Source organism: Stigmatopora nigra, unplaced genomic scaffold (assembly GCF_051989575.1).
Source record: "Stigmatopora nigra isolate UIUO_SnigA unplaced genomic scaffold, RoL_Snig_1.1 HiC_scaffold_25, whole genome shotgun sequence".
NCBI lineage: Eukaryota > Metazoa > Chordata > Actinopteri > Syngnathiformes > Syngnathidae > Stigmatopora > Stigmatopora nigra.
Genome location: NW_027551604.1, coordinates 806,087 through 823,268, shown reverse-complemented (window position 1 = coordinate 823,268; position 17,182 = coordinate 806,087). Strand labels below are relative to the sequence as shown.

Genomic DNA, 17,182 nt, shown 5'->3' with positions numbered 1-17,182 from the left:
TGTTTTTTTTTTTTAGATCTAAAACAATGTTTATTTGAGCTTTTTTTATACATATATTTAGATTTGACTAAAGGATTTTTTTTAGCTAAAAACAAAAAAAATGGATTAAAAATGACAAAAATTTATTTAAAAGGGGGAAAATCAGGAACTTTTATATACATTGGACTATTTTAGATATATATTTTTTATAAATGGATTCAAAGAACTAGATTAAAAACCCTAAATATTCAATTTTTTACATATTTTTTTTCTTAAGAGAAAATAATTTATTTAATAATTTGTTTTTCACTTCAAAAGGAAACCATCTTTTAAATTATGTTCCATATTAAAGTGGAAAACAGATCATATTTTTAGATTTTACGAAATAATTTTTGAACTAAAAACTAAAAAAATGATTAAAAAATGACATTTATTAATTTAAAAGGGTGAAAATCAAGAAATGTAATCTACATCTATCATTTAATTTGATCCTAAAACAGAAAGTCAGCACTCATCATTGATTTTCTCAGACCGCACAAAATGTTGCAGCGGGCCAAATGTGGCCCCCGGGCCGCCACTTTGACACATGTGGTCTAAGGAAAGCAGTAGCACAGACGCAATCAATCACACAACTCCCATTTTTATACACTGACTATTTCAAACCGTCTTAATCAATAGCGGAATATGTTTGGGGCAAAAAAATGTGAGAAGCTAAGTTTTAGTACGCCTTCCTTCTCTGGCGAACTGAGATCTTTTGGGGCGCTGACACAACACCAAAGATCCTATTTGACACGTTGTTGTTGTTGTTGTTGGCTTTGTGTCTGGGACGGTGTCCAAGTGTGGCTCCTGTGTTCCTTTGCCAAGATGCCAAAACACCTTTTATAGCCCCGCTACGTTTCCATCGCTCTTGAGCAAAGACTTACAGACAGTGTGGAAATAACCTCGCTCCTTGGGGAACATCCTTCACACTCACACTTCCTCAGTGCTGGAATGAATCTTGGGGGGTGGGGGGTTCTGTTCTGTACTGCAGTCCGTCTACAAAATGTACCGCTATCGTATTTACTTGCCGTAATTGTCGCTAAAAAAGATGATAACTGAGATTTTGATTTTAAGGCGATTTTAAGGGTGCGGCTTATATGCGCATAAATTAAACTTAACATGCACAAAACGCCATAGCGCCGACACACTAATTTATTTCAAAACATAGAAAAAATATACAATGTATCTTGCATGAAATGTGAAAAAAACTCAAAATTGTGAAGTTGTAAATTTCAACTTTGATTTTAAGGCGATTTTAAGGGTGCGGCTTATATGCGCATAAATTTAAAAAAGCACGAAACACCATAATGCAAGACAATGTATTTCAATATAGAGAAAAAATTATAGCCTATATTGCATTAAACGCAAAAAGACTCAAAATTATAAATCAGGGAAATTATAAAATTCAACATAGATTTCAAAAGCAAATTTAAAGGTGGCAAATACGCGAAAAAATACGGCATTTTTTTTTTACTTATGAAACTTCGCACAATAAAATCTGTTATGGAGAATTATTGACAATAACCACAGGCTGTTGCATCGCTACGCTAAGTACGCACCCCTTGACAAAAATGCCCAGAATTGTTTGGGATATTGACATAACCGTTCACACGCGAGCTACTACACTGCGCTACCCTCAAATTCCTCCAGGCTTAGGTCTGGGTCAACTTTATTTCATCAATTTACACTCTAAGGAAGTATGTTCAGGGGGTCTATGTACTACAGTTTTAAGCCAAAGAGCGGGAAGGAACTTTGGCTATTTTTTTTCTGATATTCAACCCTATTTTCTATATTTCTGTTTGTAGTAAGCTAAGGCTTGAATGTTCCATCTTGTGTTCCAATTTTCTTTTTTTTTTTGCAATTTCTCTTGTATAGCCGCCTCCTGATTCACAATTTTTAACCTCCATATTCATGGTTTTGATAGGGAGTACATTTACATTTTTTTTTTCATTTTATAAATGGATTAAAAGAACTGGATTAGAAGCCCTGAATATTCAGTTTTTTATAGATCTAAGACAGTATTTATTTTAGCTTTTTTTTAAATATCTTTTTAGATTTTACAAGATAATTTTTGAACTAAAAACTGAAAAAAATGGATTAAAAAATGACAATGATTGATTTAAAAGGGTAAAATCAGGAAATTTATATATCATATTTAGATTTTATTTTAATAAATGGATTTAAAAAACTGGATTAAAAGCCCTGAATATTATGTTTTTTTATAGATCTAAAACAATGTTTATTTGAGATTTTTTTAAAATATATTTTTCGATTTTACAAAATGATTTTTGAACTAAAAATGCAGAAAAATGTTTTAAAAAACTACAATTATTGAATTAAAAGGGGGAAAATCCGGAAATGTATTATACATCAATATACATCATTGGAATTTGATCCTAAAACAGAAAATCGCCACTCATTGTCATGATTGACTTTCCCGGGCCACACAAAATGATCCGACGGACCACATTTGGCCCGCGGGCCGCCACTTTGACACACATGCCCTACAATGACTAAAGTCTTCGTCCTTGATGGACTCCCTCATCCCACAAGTGTGTCTTTCCACCACTGTGCAAAAAGCTTAACAACATCCCCAAACTCATCATAGCGCATCCATAAGGACCACCCCCCTCCCCTCAAGCCCCGCCCACTGAGCTGTCATGCTTCAATGCTAAATGTAGCCATTTGGCAGAGAATTAAATGTGCAAAACCGTCAGTGAGGAAAATCGGCATACCAGATGTGAGCGGGGTTTTTTAACAGGTTGCCCCGTCGCTGTTAGGGACCAATTAGCGTTTGTCACGATACATTTCGGCGAGCGTTTGGATTTTTTTGAACACGGCTTCATTTTCGCACGCAATATGGTTGGTATTTTATTAGTCCGGCTAATTGTTTCTGTTCACAGGCTGTTTCCGAATGGCAAAATTGTTAGACGCACTGTTGCCAAGCAATTGAGCTCGCAAAATTATGGAGAAAAACCTAAACAGATGCCCTCCACCCATGTCGCAGTCTGCCTTACTCTTTGCCTTCCAGTTTTCAAAGCTGTAGGCTACAGGTGGCAAAGTGGCGGCCCGGGGGCCAAATCTGGCACGCTGTATCATTTTGTCTGGCCCGGGAAAGTCAATCATGAGTGCCGACTTTAGGTTTTAGGGTGTCAGACTCGGGTTGGTTGGCGGGCCGCTTTAACGTCAACTTGATTTTATGTAGGTTGGACCATTTTAGATAAAATATTTAGATTTTTTTTTTATAAATGGACTAAAAGAATTGGATTAAAAGCCCTGAATATTACGTTTTTTATAGATCTAAAACAATATTTATTTTAGCTTTTTTTAAATATATTTTCAGATTTTACAAAATGATTCTTGAACTAAAAAATGAAAAAAACGATTAAAAAATGACAATTATTAATCCAAAAGGGGGAAATCATGACATTTAATATACATCTATACTCTTCATTTTGATCCTAAAACAGAAAGTCACTCATGTTTTACTTTCCCGGGCCATACAAAATGATGCGGCGGGCCAGATTTGGCCCCCGGGCCGCCACTTTGACATCTATGTTCTAGCCGGAGTACCTGGAGAAAACCCTCCACAAGCCCTGGGAGAACATGCAAACTCCAAATAGTGAAGACCAACCTAGGATCGAACCCTCGACTGTAAAACTGTGAGGCCGACACACTGACCACTCCTTCACTTGACCGCCTACATGGCACAATGAAGATCTTAAATTGGCGTTCCTAATATTATGGCCCTGGAATGTAGACCCATACCTAACAACAGACAATTTTAGCATCCGATTAGCTTAGCATGCATGTTTTTTTACTCCTAATAGGGAAAAATACCGTATTTTCACGACTATAAGGCGCACCGCATTACAAGGCGCTCTCTCAATGAATGCTTTTTTCCCCATATATAAGGCGCACTGTATTATAAGGCGCACTGTCCATTTTGGAGACAATTTCAGACTTTTAAGTGCGCCTTATAGTGGTGAAAATACGGTCATTGCTATTGACTTCCAGGTATGAATCACTCACTACTTTACAGTCACCTCTAGAGCCAGCCATTGTTGATGTTTTGGATAAAATCGTGCAGTGGGGGAGGAGCTATATGATGGAAGATTTTGTAAACTAAGATGGCATCTGCATATTTAACAGTAGTAGTAGTTCAGTTCAGGCGTTTGTGTTTTTTTAATATCCGACAGGGGTGGTTTTTCGTTTTTAGTTTTCTGTTTTCTTCCATATATAAGGCGCACTGGATTATAAGGCGCACTGTCTATTTTGGAGAAAATTTAAAACTTTTAAGTGCGCCTTATAGTCGTGAAAATACGGTAAGTTAATTTTAGTGTCCGCTCTGCTATCGCTCTACCAGCTTGACTCAGTGGGAGAATCTGGCTGGCGTGGGAGGTGGCGGGTTTGACTACGGCGCCGCGGGGGTGAGAAAACACAAATCGTCATTCCGACCTTTGGTTAAATTGCATCCGTTTCCCATTGCGAACTTCTGCGTGCCACTGTATCACAACACGCTGTCGAGGTGTAAAAAAAATCGTCCAATCACAACTCGGGGTGTAATGTTGAAGGTGTCACCTTGCTTGTGCTTCTAATCAAAGCGACATTTACGAGACGGAGCGTTTCAATAGACGAGACCGCAAATCAATTAACGTCCAGACGCCGACGTTATCGGTAGCGGAATTGATCTCAAGTGACAATGGCTGTTTTCGGGTAGCCATTGTGAGGCTCTCGGTGGAAATGCGGCTCATTAAAAGCGCAACAACTGTAGTCCATGACGTTCATCCACCCACCCACCGTGTACGTTGAACTTTGACCTTTAGCTTTGTGTGCGGGTATAATTGGCAAGGCAGCCAGGCTAAACACAAATGGTTTGATTCATTTGTTGTTGTTGTTTTTTTTTCAGGGTTTTGTAGCTTTGATGGGTTTCACTATGGGACATTTACTGTTTAAGGAGACTCAAATTGAAAGGCGAATTTGGGATTTAGAAGGAAATTGGTAAGTGTGTTAGGTAAGAGAGAAGAATTATAACGCATTGAGGGGGATTGTTGTCATTCGATGGTCACACTGTGTTGCTTGGACATTTGGTCGCCCGGACGTTTGGTCGCCGATCTTTTGGTCGCCCGGTCTTAATGTGACAAAGTGTTTACTGTTGAAACCAGCTCTCAAAATTATATTCATGAGAGAGAGTTTAGTATCTAAGAGGGAGAGTTTAATATCTAAGTCTGTTAGGTCTCAACAAGATATTAAACAGTACTTAGATATTAAACAGTACTTAGATATTAAACAGTACTTAGATATTAAACAGTACTTAGATATTAAACAGTACTTAGATATTAAACTCTGTCGAAAATCGACAGTAGATATTTAGATATTAAACTCTTGTGAATATAATTTTGAGAGCTGGTTTCAACAGTACTTAGATATTAAACAGTACTTAGATATTAACCTCTCTCTCATGAATGAGCACTAGATATTTAGATATTAAACTCTTGTTGAGAGCTAGTTCCAAATACAGTAAACTCTCTGTCACCATTTGACTGGCGTACAAAAGACCGGGGACCAAACGTCCGGTGATCAAACGTCGGGCGACCAAACGTCCGGGTGACCAAACGTCCACGCGACCAAACGTCCCCGGCCGACCAAACGTCCGGTCGACCAAACGTCTGGGTGACCAAACCTCCACGCGACCAAACGTACCCGGGTGACCAAACGTCCAGGCGACCAAACATTTGACTACCATGACAATTATTCTCTTGTTGTTGATGATGATGACAAAGCTTGTATCCGATTATTATTATTATACTCATTATTTTGAATAGGATATGTTCATTAATTGGTGCTATCCCTTAATAAATAAACCAAACTCAAGTTAACTCTAAGACAAGTACATGTGGGCCTTCTCATCAAATTTCTGTCAGGTTGAGACGATAACACGAGTTTCAGGGGAAGGTTGCCGACCTGCAGAGTGACACCCGGCACCCCGCCACCTCTGGCATGACACCTGGTTCACCCGCAACGCACACTTTGACAGCTAGGTGGAATAAAAGTAAAAGCCATGGAAGAAGAGAAAGAGTGTGGCCGCCACGCTCAGCCGTGCACTCTTTATCTCTTTATCGAGCGTATATCACGCTAGCGCCACCTTGCCTGACGCCGCCCTATTTCTCTAAATGTCAGCGCAGATGTTGAAGCTGATATCTTACACCTTTGGGGGGGGGGGGGGGTGAGAGGTAGTGGAGGAGGGGGGGGGGGGGTCGCCACAGTATATGGAAGCAAAATATATATATATATCGCCAGTTGCAGATATGTCGACAAGAAAGATGGTTATTTATTCGGAAAGAAGAAAAACACTTATGGTGGTCTGAACACATCGAGATCTAAAACAATGTTTATTTTAGCTTTTTTTATATATGTTTTTAGATTTTACAAAATTATTTTTGAACTAAAAACACAGAAAAAATGATTAAAAATGATAATTGTTGATTTAAAAGGGGGAATATCAGGAAATTTAATATAAATCGGACTATGTTAGATATAATATTAAGATTTTTTTTTAATAAATGGATTAAATACCCTGAATATTGTAATAATGTTTATTTTGGCTTTTTTTGAAATATTTTTTTAGATTTTACAAAATTATTTTTAAACTAAAAACACAGAAAAATGGATTGAAAAATGATGATTGTTGATTTAAAAGGGGGAAAATATGGAAATTGAATATACATCGGATTATTTTAGATATGTTTTTTTTTTTTATAAATGGATTAAAAGAACTGGATTAAAAACCCTGAATATTCAGTTTTTTAAAGATCTAAAACAATGTAAATTTTAGCTTTTTTTAAAATATATTTTTAGAACACGATTTTTGAACTAAAACACAGAAAAAAATGACTAAAAAATGACAATTATTGATTTAAAAGGGGGAAATTAGAAAATTTAATATCCATCTATACTCTTCATTTTAATTTAAACCTAAAACAGAAAGTCGCCACTCATAATTGACTTTCCCGGGCCACACAAAATGATGCGGCGGACCAGATTTGGCCCCCAGGCCGCCACTTGGACACCTGTGGCATAAGGAATAGGGAAAGATCGGGGAAAAATGTATAAAAACATAAGTTGACAGGTATGCTAACCCAAGTAGCGGAGGCATGAAAGAATATAGCTTGGGAAAAATGGCCGATAGACTTGACGAGTGTCTGAAAAGGTCAGTCGGGTTTCATTGAGATAAGAAAAGGATGAAAGGGAAAAGGTCAATTCATCATTAGCTCTCCTCTTCAATCCCCTCGGCGCTAAGATTTAGTGGGCCTGCTGATAAAAAAATAATAATAATCATAAAAAAATATTGACTTCTGGGCTTTCTGGTTTCGGTTCGAGTTTCCGTCTGCTGCATTTTAGTTTGCTTTTCAATTCTAGGGACGATTAGACTATGAAATATGTAATGACGTTAGCGGGGAGACTTGGAATTGACGTGGTCAAATACGGCACCCTCGTCAAGCGTAGCTTACTCATCGTAAATCGGTTTGTTTGAGCTGACCGCCGTCTATTTTACGACATTTACTCCGACGAAGCCTTTTTGCTGAACAATTAGAACCGCGGATCAATGTTTACTACTTAAGTTCGAATATATCATAATTTATTCGGTGCTCGGACGTTTGGTCGCCGGTCTTTTGGTCACTTTTGGTTGGCGGTCATATGTACTTAGATATTAAACATTACTTAGATATTAAACTCTCAATAATGAATATAATTTTGAGAGCTGGTTTCAACAGTAAACTCTCTGTCACTATTTGACCGGCGACCAAAAACCGGCGACCAAAAACCGGGGACCAAACGTCCGGGCGACCAAACGCCCGGAGAGCAAACGTCCGGCGACCAAACGTCCGGCGACCAACCGTCCGGGCGACCAAACGTCCGGGCGACCAAACGTCCGGGCGACCAAACGTCCGGAGAGCAAACGCCCGGCGACCAAACGTCTGGGCGACCAACCGTCCGGGCGACCAAACGTCCGGGCGACCAAACGCCCGGCGACCAAACTTCCGGCGACCAAACGTCCGGGCGACCACACGTCCGGGCGACCAAACGTCCGGGCGACCAACCGTCCGGGCGACCAAACGCCCGGCGACCAACCGTCCGGCGACCAAACGTCCGGGCGACCAAACGTCCGGCGACCATACGCCCGGTGACCAAACGTCCGGGCAACCACACACACATACAGATATATATACACATATATATACAGATACATATATACACATTTATATACAGATACATATTTTTTTCAGGGCTGCTGTCAATCATGAGTTTGTTACTTAAAACAAAGCCAAAACATAACAAATCCCACCACTACTAACGAGCACATTACCGGGTTTGTAATATTCATATTTTCCTCTGAGGCCATCTTTAAAGATGACAAACAGAAAAAAAAACTGCTATTCTCCCGCATGTGAAGGCCACCTTAAACGACGACAGTCGGGTTTCGCCTCTGAATCTTTTAGCCAATGTCGGCCTATCCATTACAGCACAAACATGGCCACCACCAGCGGTGACATCTGAGCAAACAGCAGGTTCGCACAATCCCCGTCGGACCTTTTGGCGTCTGTCGCAACTTCGGAGAAAACAATCATCTTGACTCTCACGCACAGATGCACCATTCACATTTTTTTCCCGACATACGAAAAAAGCCAGTCGCGCTTGGTTTTCGTTTCTGTCACTAAACGTTTTAAACAAAATCCTTTCATAGCTTTTGGGTATGTTTACAATGACAACTATTCATATAGGCAATAAACATTCATTTTCCAAAGGACTTATTCTCACAGGGGTCGCGGGGGTGCTGGAGTATATCCCAGGGAACTATAGGAGACACCCTGAATGGGTGGCTAGCCAATCACAGGGCACAAGGAGACAAAAGACAACCAATCATAGCTAGGGTTGGGCAAATTAGAGTATTTAACCAGCTAGCTTAGCATATATGTTTTGGGTTGTAGGAGGAAACCAACACAAGCCCAGGGAGAAGATGCAAACCGACCTGGGATCGAACCCACAACCCTAGAACTGCAATGCCGTCATTAGTGGTCAGCCAATCGCAGAATCGAACATACAACCCTAGAACTGTGAGGCCAACATTAGTGGTCAGCCAATCACAGGCCATGACAATCCAAGGGACAACCAATCATAGCTAGCTAGCTTTAAGCAATTTAGCATGTTTAACTAGCTAGCCTACCATGCATGTTTTTATAATATGTGAGGAAACCAGAGTCCCCAGAGAAAACCCACACAACCCCAGAGAGACCATGCAAACTCCACACCATTAGGACTGACCCGAGATCAAACCCACGACCCCACCACCGTCAGGCCAAACATGCGAACCACTTAACCACTCGCCCAAGCAACAACAAAAATGCCTGAGCCTTAGGCAATTTAGCCTCTTCAACCAGCTAGCTTAGCATAGATGTTTCTGTAATATATGAAGAAACCAGAGTACCCAGAGAAACCCCACAAAACCCCAGGTAGACCATGCAAACCCCACACGATTAGACCCAACCCGGGATCAAACCCACGACCCACCACCGTCAGGCCGAACATGCTAACCACTTCAGCACTGGCCCAAGCAAAAAAAGCATAGATGTTTAAGTAATATGTGAGGAAACCAGAGTACCCAGAGACCCAGAATCAAACCCACGACCCACCACCGTCAGTCCAAAAATGCTAACCACTTCTCCACTGTCCCAAACAACCCAAAAAAAACATGAAAAGTCCTTTTTTTCCACAGTTAATTGCTTTTCTGAAATTAATTTCCATAGAATATCCATCCGCGGGTGTCTCATTCACACGCAGTGGTTGTTACACCTCATGGAGTCACGAATCCGCCTCTCATTTATTTCCACAACGCATACGAGGGGTGCTCTGCTTGACTAATAAGACTTCTAACAACCAGCAATGCAAAAATGCAAAACGGCTAGCGAGTCAAAAATATAAATGACCCCTCACGTATACTTAAGTTCCGAGAGCACAAAAAAATTCTGACGGAAGCAACTTTTACGATAAAAAAGACATTGCGGGTCATCAAACGTGATGAAAATTAGCATTTTGCATCTCTTACCAACATCTGGCAACCTGCTAATTAGGACCCAAAACGACACACACTCTGGATATGGGGGTGCTTGAACACACACCAAAAAAAAACACTGTGTGTGTGATAAAGCCATTCAGGAGTAGACAGTGAATCTGCTAGGCACTTTGTTAGCTAACGTGACAGCGAAAATAAAGCTGTAAAAAGTCTGGCTGACCGTGTCAAGCCGTCCAAGTCGGGTCGATAATGGCAGTTCTCTTCTGTAGTAAGATGTTGTTTTTTTGTTGAAAAGTGGAAAAAAAATCAAGATGTTTTTAAGTTTTAAGTCTTTCAATAACAATGTGCGATGTCTTAGATTGTGCAATGTTTAAGAATTGAATTTTTTATATGAACTATTTATGTTTTTACTGAAAAACACTCACTTTGATTTTTTGATTGATTAGGTTGTTTTGAAGTTTTCTCATACCAATATTTTTTGTGATGATGGTATTACCGCATTGCCCGAATATAAGACGACCCCTTTTTTTCCGCAAAATCTCAAGTGTGAAAACTGACTTTTTGATTAAAAAAATCAATTTTTAACCGGTAATCTAGTTTCATTATGGTCAAGAAGGCAAAATAGTTTAATAGGTAAACAGCTTTTTAGTGTATTATATTTAATATGTAACTTTTATCAACTATTATGACGAGAGAAATATATTGAACTCGATAAAAATACTGCTAAAAACATTTTTTTGATACATCATGAAAAACTATTTTTTTACATTATCCAGCAAAATAAAAAACAATACTCTAAATTTTACTAATGCAAAACAATACTCTAAATTGTACTAATGAAAACTCTGATTTGTACTATGACAACAAATTTCTGGCACTTATTTTTTAGCAAAATCAAATAAACAAAAAGCAATAATAAATATGTCAAGAGCATTTTAGGTTGAATTTCAATACTTAGTATGGAGTTAAATATCGTATCAGGACAAGTACTGTATTTTTACTTGCTTATTAGGCTTAAAATCACCTTAAAACCATTGAATTTTTCAATTTCCCTCGTATAACCCGCCCCCTGATTCACAATTTTCCCCTCCATATTTGTATATTTAAAAAAAATGACCATATCGGCCACATTGCCTTCCAAAATGCCATTTCGTCTATGTCACCATGCAGTTTCGTGCATGTCAAGTCTAATTTATGCGCATATAAGCCTTACCCTCAAAACAGTCATCATTTTTTGAGCGACAAATACGGCCTATATGCGAGAAAATACTTTAAAATCCTAAAATACTACTGCCCTTCCTCCAAAGAACCAATCAAGTTCGCGGTGGAAAACAATCCTCAGCAAAACATAACCGTTTCTACCAAAATATGGCGACACCAAATATTTTTTTGGTTGAAATCTAGCAATCTAACAAAAACTCTGTCTTTACCGACCCCCCCACGTTCGTCCAAGCCTGACAAAACATCGCGTCTCCATCCATGTCGATGCTAGAAATCTGATCTCACACCGTAAATAAAAGATGGCCTCCCGCCGAGACGGGGATTTGGCGAAAAGGTGGATGCGGAACACCCACGTTCTTGAAAAGCCAGGGTAGACAACGGGAAAGAAGCCCGAGGGGTCATAAATCTCCCAGTGCTCGTCGGCCGTGAGGGAATGGGAAGTGTGGAGAAATAGAAAGTGGGCGGGGGCAGGAGGTGGGGGGTGCTGGAGTGGTGGGGGGTGGTGGCTCGTAAAAAATAAAAATTGTCTACAGACGGCGAGGAAGAGGAAGGATGGCGGCGGAAAAGCAAGCGGCGTGACCCAATCCGGCGCCCCAAATCAAGCGGCGCTCGGTCACGCTGATGTGACACCGGCCGGCAAAACCACATTGGCCTTATTTGTATTCAAATATTCAACTCAGTCATATGTACTTTTTTGTGTGTGTTGGTGTATAATACAGATGGGTGGATTGGTGTCAAAGTGGTGGCCCGCGGGCCAAATCGGGGCCACCAAGTCATTTTGTGTGGCCCGATAAAGGTAATCATGAGTGATGACTTTCTGTTTTTTTTTTTATCAAATTCAAATGAAGATGATGTGTGTAGGGAATAATTAATTAATTTATTTATACTGTTTTTTGATCAAATACACGATGATATATGTGTAGGGTATATTTATTGTTTTTTGATCAAATTCAAATGATGATGATACATGTGTAGGGGATAGTTACAGTTTTTTTGATCAAATTCAAATGAAGGTTATATCTATCTAGGGAATTTTTAATGTTTTTTGATCAAATTTAAATGAAGAGTATATCTATATAGGGAATATTTACAGTTTTTTTTTTTATCAAATTCAAAGTTTCCTGATTTTCCCCCTTTTAAATCAAAAATTATCCTTTTTTAATGCATTATTTTCTGTGTTTTTAGTTCAAAAATCATTTTGTGAAATCTAAAAATATACAAAAAAACGCTAAAATAAACATTGTTTTAGATCTATAAAAAAACAGAATATTCAGGGCTTTCAATCCAGTTCTTTTAATCCATTTATAAAAAAAAAAATCTAAATATTCTATCAAAAATGGTCCGGCCCTCATAAAATCGAGTTGACGTTAACGCCGTCCGCCAACCAACCCGAGTCTGACACCCTTGCTCTATGTTGTCATCAAAATAGGACAAAGGAAATGAAGGCGGGATGAATCATTGCATCCTTACGCCTTAAGGGTGTCGGGAATCCTCGACGAGGTGTGCTAGCAAGTATAGTCCTTTGTGGCGGAGCGCCAATGGGGATTAACACCGTTAGGCTGAGTAGGCAACGGATCTGGATCGGCCCGGTCGGTCTGTCCACCCGCTGATACGCTGAGCCGCATTAGACGGGAGTCACCGCGTCGGCATCTTCTCTCCCATCGCCCACTGGGAGGCCCAAAGCTGGCTCCATGCGAGGGATAAAGACTCTGATAGCAAGTGGATTTTGGAGTAAAAAAGCCTCTGCTTCGAGTTGAGGGCTGGTTTTAGAAGATGGAGTTCCTTGCTGTGGACAATTGAATCTGTTCTGAGAATGCTTGGGTTTCGAGAATCTGATTGTAAGACTCGGGGTTGGTTTGCGGGACACTTTAGACCATTTTAGATATAATATTTAGATTTTTTGTTTTATAAATGGATTAAAAGAACTGAATTAAAAGCCCTGAATATTCCGTTTTTTAGAGATCTAAAACAATGTTTATTTTAGCATTTTTTTTAAATATATTTTTAGATTTTACAAAATGATATTTGACCTAAAAAGTGAAAAAAATGGATTAAAAATGACAATTATTTATTAAAAAGGGGGAAAATCCGGAAATTTTACAATTTTAGATATAATATTTATTTTTATTTATTTTTATGAAGGGATTAAAAGAACTGGATTAAAAGCCCCGAATATTCCGTTTTTTATAGATCTAAAACAATGTTTATTTTAGCATTTTTTAAAATATATTTTTAGATTTTACAAAATTATTTTTGACCTAAAAACACAGAAAAATTTGATAAAAAATGACAATTATTGATTTAAAAGGGGAAATCAGGAAATTTAATATACTTCAGACCATTTTAGATATAATATTTAGATTTTTTTAATAAATGCATTAAAAGAACTGGATCAAAATCCCTTTACAATTCCATTTTTTAATAGATCTTTATAGAAATTTAATATACATCTACATTTATCATTTGAATTTGATCCTAAAACACAAAGTCGGCACTCATGTTTGACTTTCCCGGGCCGCACAAAATGCTCCGGTGGGCCATATTCGGCCCGCGGGCCGCATCTTTGACACACATGACAGACAAATGAAAGGTAAAAGCAAGGTGGCTCCACATTGCATTCTTCAGTGACGTTCTTTCATCATCCAAGTCAGTTCCTCTCTTTGTGAAACGCACAAAAAAAGGCTCCCAAAAAGTTCCAAGACTAGAATTACTGTATTTTCGCACATATTAGTTTAGCGCAAACTCCCAAAGTGAACAACAATAGCCGCTATTGGCCCGAGTTTGCCAGCATATCAAGTTGCAACGCAAAAAACGCACGGCAGTAGCGGTTAAGCTTTCTTTTGTTTTCCGCCTCCGCAACCACTCACGACGACGAGGCTTCACACAGGACATTTTCCAGGTCTAATTAATGCACGGGGCGGCTGTAGAAAACGGCTAATGAGAGCCGTGATCACGGCGGCGTGAAGACGGGCGTTATGAGGGGGAGTCGGCGAAGGAATGGGGCGCTTCACAGTTATTAGCCTGACACTTGAACACCGCTACTGAGAGCCGGTAGAGGTGGAGGATGCGTACTAGAATGTATACAGTGTTCCCTCGCTACTTCGTGGTTCAGCTACTGCGGACTCAGAGCTTCGTGGATTTTTTTTGGAAGAAAAAAATATATAAATATTACAATGAAACAACATATTTTACAGTTTTTTTTGTTATAATATAAATTTCACTCTCTACCCGGGACCACCCGCGATAAGTGAATTTCCGCGAAGTAGGGATTACCCTTCAAAAATGCTTAATTTGAATTTAATAAAAAAAAAAATTTGAAAAAAAATTTTTGAATTTTTTTTTACAATTTTTTATTTCATTTTTTTGACCCCCTGTATACAGTACATACGGGTAGAGAGAGTGAAATTCATGTTATAACAAAAAACTGTCAAATATGTTGTTTCAATGTTTTTTTCTCCAAAAAACAAAACTAATACAAATATTACATTGAAACAACATATTTTACAGATTTTTTTGTTATAACATGAATTTCACTCTCTTTACCCGTATTCTATATGGTGTACTGTATACAGGGGGGTAAAAAAATGTAAAAAAAAAAAAAAAAAATTTGTTTAAATTAACATTTTTTTTTAATTAAATTCAAATTAAGCATTTTTGAAGGGGAATCCCTATTTGGCGGAAATTCACTTATTGCGGGTGGTCCCGGTCCCCATTAACCGCGATAACCGAGGGAACACTGTACTAGCGGAGAGCTAATAATTAGCTAGAGAAGCTAAGTGTATGTCAAAGTATTTGTGAAATGTGACGTAAAATTTCCATTTTTGGGGGGGGTTTACGTCAAGAAATGGCGGTAGATGCTATAAAAATGTCAATTTTTTTGACGAAAAAGTTGTAAAGTTACTTATTTTTTAGCTAAATTTGTAAATTTTGAAGTTTTTGGAGTCTGAATACGCATCTTTTTCATCCGTTGGATTATGAAAGCAAATCTATTTGGGTTGTAAGTAATTAACGATGCTTAATACCCATGCGGGGAGAGAATATTCATTGATTAACTTTCGGTTAATTAAAACGGACGAACACATAAATTTAAATTGAGAGTAGCAGAGCTTCAGCGTGTTAATAATTAATAAGATATGTTGAGAAAGTTGAGTTTAAATTTTTGAACCAAAAGCCCATTGAAACTCTATATTATATATTTTTAGGGCAGCTTTTGACTAAATAAATACATCTATTATATCGGATTGGGTACACTGGATGAATAAAGTAAAAACAAATAAACAACTAACAATATTTCTGAAACTAAAAGGGTTTCATTCAAAAATCGTCAACATATGAAAATGAGTCAAGTACATTGTCAAAAAAATGGTCAATTTATCAAAATCTAGCCTTATTTTTAGCTAGATATGCTCAAGCTAAAGTATTCCCCATTCTGCAAAACAGCTAAAAATAGCTTTTAAAAAATCACAGGCTACACCATATCACGCTGAAAATAATAATAACTGAAAACTATTGATTTTCAACGTCAAAATAATTCCCTAGTGACCTTTGACCGCGCACACGGTAAAACCAAATGGGGACGCTATCCTCATCAGAAAAAGTTCGACTAGCCATGAAGACATAACAATTTCACCACCACACTCTAGGGACATGTCCATCATGGACAGCAACTCCCACCTCTTGCATGAGTCTGTGGAGTCCCTCCAAAGCTCTTTCAGCAATAGACTGCTGCACCCTAAGCAGTGCTAATGCCTGTACATATATGTGTATGGATATTTGTATATATACATTTGTGTGTGTATGTATGTATATACATATATGTATGTATATTTATATGTATGGGTATATGTGTATATGTCTATCTATGTATATGTGTATGTGTATGTATGTATATGTATGTGTTTGTGTATTTTGTGTATGTATGTATATATATATGTGTACGTGTATGTATGTATATATGTGTACGTGTATGTATGTATATATGTGTACGTGTATGTATGTATATATGTGTACGTGTATGTATGTATATGTATGTGTATTTATGTAAATGTATGTGTATACGTATATGTGTGTATGTATGTATATTAATGTGTATTTGTATGTATGTAAATGTATGTGTATACGTATATATGTGTGTATGTATGTATATTAATGTGTATTTGTATGTATGTAAATGTATGTTTATTTGTATGTATGTAAATGTATGTGTATTTGTATGTATGTAAATGTATGTGTATGTACATGTATGTGTATGTACATGTATATGTATATATATATACTTCGGCAAGACGCTTATTTATTCATGTATGTATTTATTAACTTACTTACTACCTATTTATTTATATCTAAAATATATTTTACTGTCTGTATTCTCACCCTCTTGCTACTGTCTCAACCAAATTTCCCGAATACGCGTTGAATAAAGTTATCCAATACAATCCAAATCATTGGGTGTTAGTCCATTAAAAAATAAGTAATAAAGTTGATCCTTCGGGTCGGACACAAACGAACGAACTACAACTCGACTAACGCAACTATTGCCCTGCAAAGCAAAAAAAATACTCTTTTGTTGTCATTTTTTGGGCGATTCCCATCCCATCCAATCCCGTCCCAGCAAAGAAACATCAACAGCATCTCACCTGCGCAATGTCATACAACAGCTTATAGTGTTCCTCTCGCTTCTGTAAAGTGCACAGATTGCAGCCCATTATAGTTGTGGTGAAAACGGTTGGCGTCCGATTCTCCCCGGTGACGGACACGAGGGGGGGAGAGAAAGGGGGGTGGGGGAGTCCAGGAGGGTCCGCAACGCGCCGTTTCTCATCCGTTCACTCGGCGGTCGGCATTTTCTGGGTGGTGGACTTGTGCACAGCTTCA

At 38.3% G+C, this 17,182-nt stretch overlaps 1 protein-coding gene across 1 annotated transcript in view; it reads right to left on the bottom strand.

Annotated features, from left to right (window-relative positions):
* The window catches only part of LOC144192103 (PDZ domain-containing RING finger protein 4), a 46,431-nt gene extending 29,249 nt beyond the window's left edge, over nucleotides 1-17,182 (bottom strand). Inside the window, exon 1 of the mRNA XM_077711147.1 lies at nucleotides 16,948-17,182. Within this exon, the coding sequence (XP_077567273.1) occupies nucleotides 16,948-17,016 (69 nt within the window). The 5' untranslated portion in view covers nucleotides 17,017-17,182. The remainder of the gene's footprint in view (nucleotides 1-16,947) is intronic.